Genomic DNA, 11964 nt, shown 5'->3' on the forward strand with positions numbered 1-11964 from the left:
GATTTCAAAGTTTTGAACTCTGAATTATGTGGCACTCTTATGTGGACTCCAATGACTATGAAACATGTTGCTATTACATCTCTCTGTACTGGTCAGGACAGCCTAGGCTATGCTAGCTAGTAACAAATAAACCACCATAATCTCAGTAGTGTAACACAATAAATGTTTATTTCTTACTAACAAAAAAAAAAAAGTCACACAGGTCAGACAGCCATTTTTCATCAATCCAGTCTGAAATAAACGGGTCACCATGACAGGAAGAAGCCTGTAGGAAATCACGAGAGGTTTGTAAGGGCCGAGCCTGGAGGTGGCTTATATCACTTTTGCTTGCCATCCACTGGTTGAAACCCAATCGTATGGATCCACTCTTAAATGCAAGGGTTCCTGGGAAATGGAATCCTCCTGTGTGCCCAGGAAATGGACGAGTGTGATGAACACACAGAACTGTTTCTGCCACACCCTTAAAACATCACTTCTATAGAGCTTCTCTCCTTGTAGAGAATCTAATGGATTTGAAAACCTGAGTACAAACTAATATTCTGACCACACTAATAACACAGGTTTCATTTCTCAGCACTATCCTGAATGTTCTTTATAGAGAGTATCCTCTAGTGGGGACACTCTAAAAAATTTTTGGCTGAACCAAAGTCCTTACTATACTCATCCCAATTAGGATTTCCTTCCTGGGCACATCTGTTATGAAAATTTGACCTCTAACTATTGTCACTGCCACAAGCCACCCATTTGCCAATGACCACTTACTTTGCCACTGCAGCGTACAACGGCTGATGGGAACTCCCAGAAGTCCTTGAGATCTACAGTCGTTTCCTGAGATGGTCTTAAGAACTAGGTGCTTCTGTGCTACAGGCTGACATAGGTGGCAGTGACCCTGTCCTTTGCTCTCCCAGCCCTCCAATGGCTGAATAAGGCTCTGTCATCTGGAACACACAGAGTGGCTTCTGTTTTCCTGGTTGAACCCTGACTTACATTTATGATGCTTCTGTCCTCTAGCGCAGTCTTTGATGAGTAAGAAGGTCGGAGCTACAACCAAAACCCTTGTCATGCTCATGACGCGTATACTGCAGCTCGTCTGTGTGCACTCTCTGATGAGCAAGAAGATACGAGTTCCGACTGAAACCCTTTCCGCAGTCCTTACACTTATAGGGCCTCTCTCCCGTGTGGACTCTGAGATGAACGTGAAGATCTGAGTTCCGACTGAAGCCCTTACCACACTTGTCACATTTATAGGGTTTCTCTCTGGTGTGATCGCGTCGATGTAAGTGAAAATATGAGCTGTAACTGAAACCCTTACCACACACTTCGCATGTGTAAGGTTTCTCTCCTGTGTGAACTCTCTGATGATTGTGAAGGACGGAACTGTATGCAAACGCCTTTCCACACACACTGCATTTGTAGGGTTTCTCCCCAGTGTGAACTCTCTGGTGAATGTGAAGGTGTGTGCTTTGGCTGAAGCCCTTTCCACACTCACCACACCTGTAGGGCTTCTCCCCCGTGTGCGACCTGTGGTGGACCTGTAGAACGGAGCTCGAACCAAAGCATTTGCCACACTCACTGCATCTGTAGGGTTTCTCTCCGGTGTGGACTCTCTGATGGACAAGGAGATTGGAGCTCTGATCAAAGCCCTTCCCGCACTCGTCACATTTGTAGGGCTTTGCCCCCGTGTGTATTCCCTGGTGAATACAAAGTAGTGACCTGAACCCGAAGCCCTTCCCACACACGTCACATTTGTGGGGCATCTCCCCCGTGTGCACTCGATGATGGTTGTGAAGAGAGGAGCCGCGCCTAAAGCCCTTGCCACATTCCGGACATTGATAGGGTTTGTCTTCCAAGAGGCCCTTCTTATCTCTGGGAGGGTCTGAGCTCTGTTGGCAGCCCTTCGCCTGCTCTTGACCTTCATAAGGTCTCTCACTTGCATGGGTTTTATAATGAATAAGATCTGAAGTCTGACTAAAGTCTTTTTTGCACTGGTCACACTTATAAGATTTTTCTGCCACGTGAGCGCTGCGATGGAAGTTCAGATTTGCATCATCTGTGAAGCCCATTCCAGGATGGAAAGGATGCGGTGCCACGTGTACCACGTTATGTTGTCTGGCTCTTGACTTCATAACCAGGTTTTCCCCACCGTTGGTGGATCTACCAAGTTCCTCTCCTTTACATTCTTGGGGATCATCGCAGTCACGGGAGGTCCGACCGAAGCTGTCATCACACCGGGCACATCCACGCAGTTTCTCTTCCATATAAATTCTCTTACGGCTTCCCTGAGAATTCTGGGCCTCGGTCATTAAGCTGGTTTTCCTCCAAGAGTCCGGGGTGAGGATCTGCGTCAGGCCTTCCTGAGCAGTGCCATCACAGTTTGCTAAGTGAACGGCATCTATTACATAGTTTTCACTGTCAGAAATCTGAAGAGATACTCTTGCCCACTTGTCACACAGGAAAACATCTTCTAAATACCGGGGACAACCTCCTTGAAGATTCGTGGCATAATCCTGACTCACGGTTAGTTCACTGATCCTTTGTTTCCGAATCTGCCAACAGTAGAGTACTTCTCGTGAGAGGCAACTCAACCCTCTCTCCTGAAGATTCAAAATATTGTTTTTGATCCCGTCTCCTAGGAGGAGAAAGAGAATTTGGCTAAGGGAACAAGTAAACTGTCTATCCAAAGGTTTGAGAAAATGAAGTAGGATGGGGTGGGAACTTGTCACTGGCTTCTATTCATATGCGAAACCATTAGAACCACAGTAATTTGAATCGGTGAGTTGCCAATTAAAACTCAGGTATATGGCATGGAAATCAAAAGAAATCTTGGGGAAAACTTATAAAGTAAGAAATTCACCTCCCTGCTATAAGAGTAGTCAATAAAAGCCTTCAATCATTTTGCTACAAAAAAATATGAGGAAGATTCCTGTGCGATTCAGTAGATATGCACATAGCGCATAATAGTGGAATGCTAGACACACAGGTGGGAGACACAGAGGATCACGAGAACCCTCCAAGACACCGTAGAAGGTTGCAGAAACAAGCAATAAGTCCTGTCTCCTAAAAGTGACCCTTCCTTCACATCACCGTTACATGGGGTAGGACTGACGTGTATGTTGTGTACAGTCAGCACGGCTGGGCGTGCTGGGCCTAACGCAGCAAGGGGGACCGAAACGGGAATAATATTATAAAGTACGGGTCTGGGGCTGGTAGGGGAGGCACCATGTACCTTTGAGAGGCTTAAAGATGTAAAAGTGGGAATTCTCCAGTTTCAGGGAGGTGATATCTCCAGGCGCCAGCCCCAGGAGAAGCGCAACATTCCAAGGTGAAGATGATAAAACTGTCTATTAGGCCCTGTTTGATCTGAGAATTCCCCGGACACATTTATCTTTGTACAAAATGTTAATGGCTAACTTCTGCTTCTTGTAATCTGCTTATTGAAGGATCTAGTAGGAGGCTTTATCAGCTGCCTCCTCTGAAAGCTCGGTGCTGATCTCCTCTAACCCTGCGTGGTAGAGAGTCAGTCGCCGGCCGGCTAATAAAGGCTCATAATTAATCTCAATTGGCTTCATGGGTCTTAGAATCGTTCGCGCCATAACAAAGAGACACCCTTTTTATTTTCCCTGAGGTTCTTTTGCTCCCACGAAGAGAAAAAGTCCACCCAACTCCCGTAATCCATTTTCTTAACTTCTCCTCCTTTAGGTTATTGCAGAATCTCAAACAGCCATGACACTGTGAATGGGGGATGTGGAAGTGTCAGTGGCCTGGCATCCAGGGAAGCAAGATGGTCCTGAAGTGCCACAACGAAGAAGGGGTTGAGGCAGAAGGGGGTGGCCTTCAAAATGGCACGATTACCATGGTCACGACCCTCTGGACAATGATTCTGGTTCAAGGTAGTTTCTGAGTTATTTTACTGAGAGTGACCTTTGTTCGTAAGGTGGTGTCAGAGAAAAGGGGACTTTGAGTTACCCGGAACAGGCTTAAAGCGGTAGTTTCCCAATTATTTTGACTATACCCAGAGCAAGAAAAGCACTTATACCGTGACCCAGTATGCACAAGTAGACACACTGCTAACTAAAACGGTTTCATCAGCTGATACTTACCTCACCAAGTGCAATGTACATTTTGTGTTCTAGTCCATTCATCTATTTTGCTTTTTAAAAACTGCTGGTTGTGACACAGTAACTTGATTTCAGGACTCACCGTGGGGTTGCATCCTGCATATTTAGACCAAGGAGCCTTATGTCTATCATGTATAGACACAGTGGTACTTAGTTTCACACGGTTATTAAAAACACAGGGTCTAGAACCAGATTGCCAAGGAAGGGGGGTGGGGTTCAAAGCTTAGTTCTTCTTAAAATCTGTTTGATCGTAGACAAGTTACTCATCCACTCTGTGCCTCAGTTGTTTCCTTTGTAAACGGGGGGACAGTAATAGCAACTGTCTCATAAACTAAACTGAGGGGATGCATATCTGTGTATAGGCCTTTGAGAGACTGAAATTAGGTTAGATATTTATCAGCAAGTAAGCAAATAAGCTGACACTTATACTGCGCTCACCGCATGGCAGATCCTGCTTTGCTTCCTTTAACTCTAGTTTGTCTATAACATCAGTGTTTCTCCAGAAGCAACCAAGGGACCCAGGCCCTCTGTAGTACGTGAACTTTATCAATCTCAGTCTGAGAAATATAAGGAAAGAATGAGAGCCTAAACATGTGGGGAGGTTGGGGTAGGTGCCCTAACTGCATCGGGTACCCACAGGCCAGGGGTCACTTCTCAAGGTCACCCGCCTACATTTATCTGTTAAAACTCATTAGCTGCAGGGTTCTCATCTGCACATGCATCTCTTAGGCATTTTCTCTCCAGTGGCCAAAGTTTCTCTTTGTGCTCCAACTAAATATTCTACTTGGTTCGAAGCTGATCATTTGAGGAAACAGGACCAGTAGTTTGATGCTTCGTCACGGGGGTCGCTGTTCTCACCCACTGAGACCAGGTTCCTGAAGTTCTCCAGCGTCACGTCTTGGTACAGGTTTATCTGGGCCTTGTCCAGTAGCGCCAGCTCCTCCTCGGTGAAGACCACAGCCACGTCCTTGAAAGTCACGATTTCCTAAAACATCAAGCACATGCCACATCAATCCGTCCACACAAATGACTGCCGGAAGAAGAGCACAGTGGGAAGCTGAGCCAGTCAGTAGGTCATTGTCTTTCTGCTCCAAACTCTCACTTGTAAACCTCAAATGCCGGAGCTGGGACACTGCAAATCGCACTTCTAATTAATTAGACAACTGGCTCTATGTTAGGCTCGAACACTTGGGGGACGCCAGAGAGACCCCACAAGGCTAAGGGAGGAAATAGAGTAGGGGCTGGTGAGCCAAGAAATACACATACCCTACAGCCCACGTGGCATAAGACCCGGTGGGAACCAGGGGTCAGGAGTGGAGGTTCACCCGGCCTATGCCCTTTCGCTCTTCTTGGCCTCAACAGGGAGCTTGGGCAAAAAAAAACACCTATGTCGCTGCCACCCTTGCAGCTGGGGGATCCCTGGCAAGGGTCCTATGCGGAAATGGCTATAGGAGTCAGGAACAAGGGTGGTCCAAAAATATTAACAGACCAAATTTATAAACCAATAGACACGAGTGTGAAAATTTTAAACCTTTTCCTTAGCACACAGCACTATCTATGGAGGTAGTCCTGTAACAGCTTGAACCTGAATCTAATCAAGCACCTAGTGTCTCTACTTACAGGAAGGAAATGCTGTGAAAGGAGGAACACATAGAATAACATCGAAAGGAAGTATTTTTTGAGATAAGCATAGAAATTTGATTACTGTTGGTGTTAGATGATACTGAAAAATCACTGATAATCCATTTCTTTTTTTAGAAATACATACTGTACTATATAAATAAGATTGCTATTTATTCTCTCACGACCTGCAATTCCACTAAAGGACCACCAGAGTGCATTTCTTTACCCCTTGACCTTGACTCTGGCCACATGACTGTTTCCAGTTCTAAGCTCAGGCCATAAGAGGTCTTGCACGTTGCAGCTTGCTCTCCTGCCCTTCTGCCATCGCTGTAAGAAAACACTCACGCTAACTAATACAGAAACTTACCACGAGCAGAGTGCTACCTATGGCACTGGCTTTGGGATCAGGTTGTAATAGTTGAGGAAACTTAACAGGACGCTGGAAAAAATGGTGACTGGGCGATGTAGCAGTGAAACATTTTGTAAAATTGTTGCTAGCAGTAACTTCAAATATGGAAAATAGACCTAATGAGTTTGTGAACTTGGGCAAGACATTTTCCAGGTAGAAGGGTGAAAGTGTGAGCTTGTTTATTTTAGCTGCCTATAATAAGGTACTATAAGAGAGTAATAAGCTCAGAAAAATACAGTACAGTATAAAATAACATGTTATTCACATGTTAATATTTTATCAGTCTTCCAAAATGTTTTGGGAAAGAAAAAAGAAAAGCGAAAAAGAGATAAATTAAGCAAATGTGTCAAAACGTTAATTGTTGAAACTGTATAATGGATAGTATATATATTTTTTCATAATTAAAACATTTTTCCATCGTTTAAAAAACCCTGCTCCACCCTACGATGGTCTTTTTGATGTATCCACCTGACTAGGCCGCAGTCCCTAGCTACTAGATTGAACAAGAACCTAGGTGTTGCTGTGAAGCCATTTCGTAGATGTGAGTAAAGTCCACAGTCAGCTGACTTCACGGGAGGCTATCCTAGCCAACCAGGGAGGGTCTGCTTCAATCAGCTGGAGGCCTTAAGAGCAAAACCAAGGCTTCCCTGAGAGCAAAATAAATTTCATAAATTCCACGGATAAAGAGCAGCTTCGCTGGGTCCAGGGCATCCAGCCTGCCCTTCCTAATGGCCTGCCCGGTCCCCCAATCACATAAGCCACTTCTTCATAATAAATCTCTTAATATGCATCTCCTACTGGTTCTGTTTTGCTGGTTCAACCCGGACTGGCACATACACATTCAGTTCTTGCTGCTTACAGGGACGACTCAGAGTGTGTCCCTGTGTGTGCTGGCCGGGCACCCAGAGGCTGTGGCGATGCCCAAGTGCTGTAAAAGTTCCTGAATACACGCTCCTGGTGAAGAGGAAAATGAAAAATATAATTCAAAATGTTAACCAACTCTTTGTTCTGTTTCTGTAAATATGCCTGCCGTATGCAGGAGCTCATGCAAGAGCTCACTTGCACTTTGCTTGACTTGTAAATGTAACTGTTTGTACCCCTAGCAGCTCCCCTCTCTTGTAGTGCCTTGTACACTGGCAGATCCCCTGGCAGATTCCTGTAACAATCTGTAACCATCGGTAACCCTTAGCAACTTCTGCCTTTCCACCAATGTTACTATTTGCAACCATAGCAACTCCCGCCATTTGTAGCGGTTCGAGCTCAAACTGACCAATCAGTTTGAGTAAAATTCTTGTATATAAGGAATGTTGCAACTGAGCACACTGCCCAGATTCTTCAGAGCACTAGCTCCTCCGGGACCATGTGTAATAAACCTGAGTTCCCCTTATCCCTGAGTTACTGCTTGGTTTTTCGCTGGTCTGACTTTGGAGCTTTTCTGCAACACTGGTTTCTGTGCTTATCTCTCGTGGACCAGGAACAAGCAGTTCCTGGAGTAGCAGGAGCGGCACTGGTACAAACTGTACTTGGAGCAGCCCTGAGCCAGACATCTTGACATCTCCAAGCCTGTTTCTTCATTTCTACAAAGGGAGGAAAACCACTTACCTCACACAGCTGTTACAAGAAGGCAGAGTGCCTAACACATAGTTGTCACCTAAAACTTGCTGACCTCCTTTCAGAAAACAGAGGTGTCCAGCTCCTCAGAATGGACATGGCATTTAAGAGAAAGAAGGAAACTTTCACCCACCTGGAACTTAGTCATACTGCTTTCCTCTTGGAGAGGGCAGGCTCCTGCGACAGCAGACTGCAAAGAAGAAAGAATCCATGAGACCGAGGGTTTAACAAGCGTGAAGGAACACTGGTTCCTTTCTATCCGTCCAATCTTTCTCACACATTCCTCTCTCCCGAGATATCTTTTCCTCCCTTCTCATTCTTAACAGATTGAACCCCCACCTCATCAAGCCTCCCCCTCCCCACCATCCCAGACCCTTGTGCAACTCCTATCTCTCTCCTCCAGCTTTTGGGTCAAAACTGTCACATTCTTTTCCTTTTCTCAGTCTTGAGAATGTACTGACATCACCTATATCCTAATTATTCTGGAAAAGAGGCTCCAGAATTGCCAATGTGGAGAGTGATCTCTGGATGACGAGGGGATTACTTCTGCTTCCACTTTCACACTCCAAGACTTGATCCTGTGTGGCTAGGACCTGTAGTCTGAAGAACTTCCAGTTAGCTAAGATCTGAACTCTTGGCTTCCAAAATGATCTCTTTCCAACACTCATTCTACCCTCCGGAGCCTACACTACTCTTGCAAATACTGATGATATGCCTACGACATATAAAGCACATTCTTTGCTCTGGAAATGCTCACGGTATGCTGAGTTGGGAACTCTCCGGGACTGCAGGTCGACCCAAGCAGGTAGCCAGAAACACGGTAAGCTTGCCACTCCCTACACACCCAGCTCCCTTCTCTGTCCTGCTTATATCTACCAGTGGATTCCTTTGCTCTCTAGCTTGGTTGGGTTCAGCCAATGGGGAAAAATAGGGGATCCAGGAAAGGGACAAAAGTGAGATCAAGAGTATTTACTTCCCCAGCTCCTTCCCTGGAGGCTCCACTGGACTGGCTATGTTCCACATCCCAAAGGTCATAGTTCCTTTGTGGTCCTATAGCTCTTTCTCCAGCCTCTGGTAACTGCTCCCTCCCTTAGCCCTTCAGTCCCAGGGGTAGTAAGTCATCCTGCCATCACTAGCTCTGGAATACTGCAATACCCTTTGTTGGCAAACTGGACCCTGCCCGCACCTTTGAAAACCACCCCTTTATTAAGCGCTTCTCAAGTTACTCAACTTGAAGGTGCTGTTTATTTCCTGCTGGGAGTCTGTCTTATCATCCCCTAAACACGGTGGCCTCTTGCCTTTGAAGAGAAACTTACTGTATAAAGTTGCTGCTTTAGACACTGTGGAAACCCCCAAAAATTAAAAAAGAGAAACCAAAAACCACGTCTCTGCCCTCTTGAATAGTGCTTCAAAGAAGAATCAATTTCATATTATTTTCACTGTTATTTTCAGTCTGTCACAGACTAATATTTTGGTAAAATACAATAATAAAAAAAATTTCTAGAAAAAGGAAATAAAAAGGCATATAAATTACAAGCTTTTATTATTAATCATACAATTACTAAAATTACTATATACACTTTTAAACATTTACACTCATGCTGAAATTGTCTGATCGTAGACCAATAAAGTTTAGTTCTCTGACTGTCACCAGTCCACAAGCCACCCTTTGAGTTGCATGCCCTAGAGCTCACAGGGTTACAGATTAAAATTAATAAGTTATGAAAAGTCTTTTTGAGAAATCCTTAGAGTTTTCTCCCTCCTTTTCTGCCTTTAAGAGAGAGCATGAATCACCCATATTCTGGGCTCCAACAAAGATTTGTTCAAGTTTTTAGTACAATGTTAACCATGTAGTTTTATAATAGTTACCAGAAACATTTCTTCCCCGCCCTGTCAAAAAACTATAAATCCTGAAGAAATAACCGAGCCTTGGTCTTTACCTGCTGTACCTGGTAATGAGCCTGCCACTTATCAAGTACTCAGTTAATGTCTCTTGACAATAACGGATGCAGAGACAGACTCGGCTCTGACACATGCAAAGGCACAGACACACTAAGCTCTCCTCTTCCAGAATCTGCTCTCTCCTAGGAGCCAACAACGGGCAGGATGAATTTCATGGACACGTGTACACACAGGCACCCACACATATGTGGGGGTTGGTTTCCTAGATTTCTGGTTTCAGGCCCTCCCTGCTTTCATCAAGTCGGGGCTCTGGCAGGAACTAGATGGCACATTCAAATTCGAGGGGAGTTTAATAACCAGACTACAAACCATAGGGAAGTGACAGAGAGGTGTCATTACTACACGGGTCTGAAAGGGGATGGGGAGGGAATAGTTACTGGAGCCTGAACAGAGAGGGCTGTGTGGGAAAGGCCACCTGACAGGAACTGTAACCTTCTGTTGAGAAGCACAGCCAATCTGCGACAACCATGCAGAGAGAGAACTGGAGGACCAAATACTCTAATTCGCTCTTCTCCCTCTCTCCAAACCCTCCAGTTGTGACTTCCCTTTGGCCAAAGACAAGCAGGCCAGAGGGCAATGGTGGCCTCTCAGGGCAGAAAGCAGGGTGGAAAGATCTTAAATAAATTTGGGGGTGGGAAACCAACGCAATGGGGCACGTGATCCCTCAAGACCCTTGTTTTTCCCTCAGCTGCTGAAGTCCACACAGCTCTTGCACATCAATGCCCGTATCAACCTCTTGAGGTCAAGAGAGTCTGAAGCTGAATCTGGAACTGCGATTGCTCAGGAAAATAAGCGCCAAGTCTTTCCCCAAACCCTGCTCCCAGATTCTGGGCTCCTTTCCCCAGAAGACCTAGAGGCTGCAGAACTAAGGAGAGACCGACCGGAACTCTTCCAGAGGTACCTAGCCACACGTGCAACCTGGGAACAGGATACAGACCATTCCGAGGTTGCATGTCTGTGATTCGTGAGTACCTGAGCCAAAGGCCTCTTTAGCCCTAAGGGCCTGTGGCAGGACTGCAGACAGTGCTGTCCCCAGTCCACGTGATGCCTTCGTACAAATCAGAAAAATACATCCCTTCCTCAAGAAATTTTTCTTTCACCTGCTGGAAAATTCTGATTTTGTTAGAACAAGGCACTTTTATTGCTACCTGCTGGCAACTGTGGGGGGCGTGTGTGTGTGTGTGTGTGTGTGTGTGTGTGTGTCCTATAATGCAAATGGCACACTTTAGATGTGGTCCCCTTGTGCAGTGCCCAACCTGCATGACTGTGCACTGCAGCCCTGCCCTCAGAGAGCCAGTTCAAAACCTAAGATTAGCGAGACATGGTTGTGTGCACGTGGCGAAGCCTAAATTGGCCAGTTCAAGTGACTCTAACTATGGGAGGGCTTTTCTAATGGCTTTCCCATATACCCCACTCATGGGGATCATTCTTCTATAGTCAGACTACTGGATCTTGTGCCACCAACCATTGTAACACATGTACTGCTCCTTATGAATAGACTGTCTTATTCATGTACATGTGCTAGGTTTAGCATGCAATAGGTGCCCAATAAATGAGATAATGGAGATGTCTGGGCCTTTGCCAAGCTTAATTCTCAGACTGAAGAGGCTGGATCATGAGATTGAAAATGTAAGGAAAACTGCTCATCATGACTCATTCATTGAATGCTGACTATGAGAGAAGATGGCAGAGCCTAGCTGTTAAGAAAGTAGACTCTGAAATCAGTCTGCCTGGGTTCAAGGTTTGGCTTTGTCATGCACTGGCTGCCTCAGTCCCCTCTGTACAAGATGATGTGAAGAGAACTCATTTCACAGTGCAGTTGTGGGAATTCAATGAGTTACTACATGTCAGGTGCTCAGAACAGTGCCTAGCACACGGTAAGGATTCAGTAAGTGTTGGCTATTGTGTACTGGGCTCTATGCTAAGTGTTCCAGATATAAAAGTCAAAATCTGTCCTTGATCTAGAGGATGTGCAAACTAGAGGATAGAGATGGGAGCAAATTAATTCACTGGAACACAAGAAATGCTGCAACAGACATTCCACAAAACCATATAAAGACCCAGGGAACAGGAACCCAACACACCCCAAGAGGCGTCCAGGCAGTCAGGGAAGGCTCTAGGGAGATGACGATTGAGCTGTAGCTGATGCCTGAAGAAATAGTAGGCGTTTGCCAAACTGAGAAGGGAGGAAAAGTTAACAGGCAACAATGGCAGCATGGGCAAAAGAACAGATGTGGGAAA

The 11964-nt window shown here is 45.5% G+C and overlaps 1 protein-coding gene across 6 annotated transcripts in view; it reads right to left on the minus strand.

The window, feature by feature from the left end:
* Positions 1–159: 159 nt before the first annotated feature.
* The window catches only part of ZNF285 (zinc finger protein 285), a 15730-nt gene continuing 3925 nt past the window's right edge, over positions 160–11964 (minus strand). For 2 of the 6 annotated variants that reach the window (XM_039866152.1, XM_039866154.1), the window contains exons 2-4: positions 7895–7951; positions 4977–5103; positions 160–2629 (exon numbers count right to left, since the gene is read on the minus strand). In XM_039866152.1, the coding sequence (XP_039722086.1) occupies positions 1008–2629; positions 4977–5103; positions 7895–7909 (1764 nt within the window). In that variant the 5' untranslated portion in view covers positions 7910–7951 and the 3' untranslated portion in view covers positions 160–1007. Of the gene's footprint in view, positions 2630–3507; positions 4215–4976; positions 5104–7894; positions 7952–8227; positions 9221–11964 lie in introns of those variants that run through there. The other 4 variants (XM_039866153.1, XR_005653568.1, XM_039866156.1 and 1 more) reach the window with 4 other exon arrangements.

Source organism: Pteropus medius, unplaced genomic scaffold (assembly GCF_902729225.1).
Source record: "Pteropus medius unplaced genomic scaffold, Ma_sr-lr_union100, whole genome shotgun sequence".
NCBI classification, from domain to species: Eukaryota; Metazoa; Chordata; class Mammalia; order Chiroptera; family Pteropodidae; genus Pteropus; species Pteropus medius.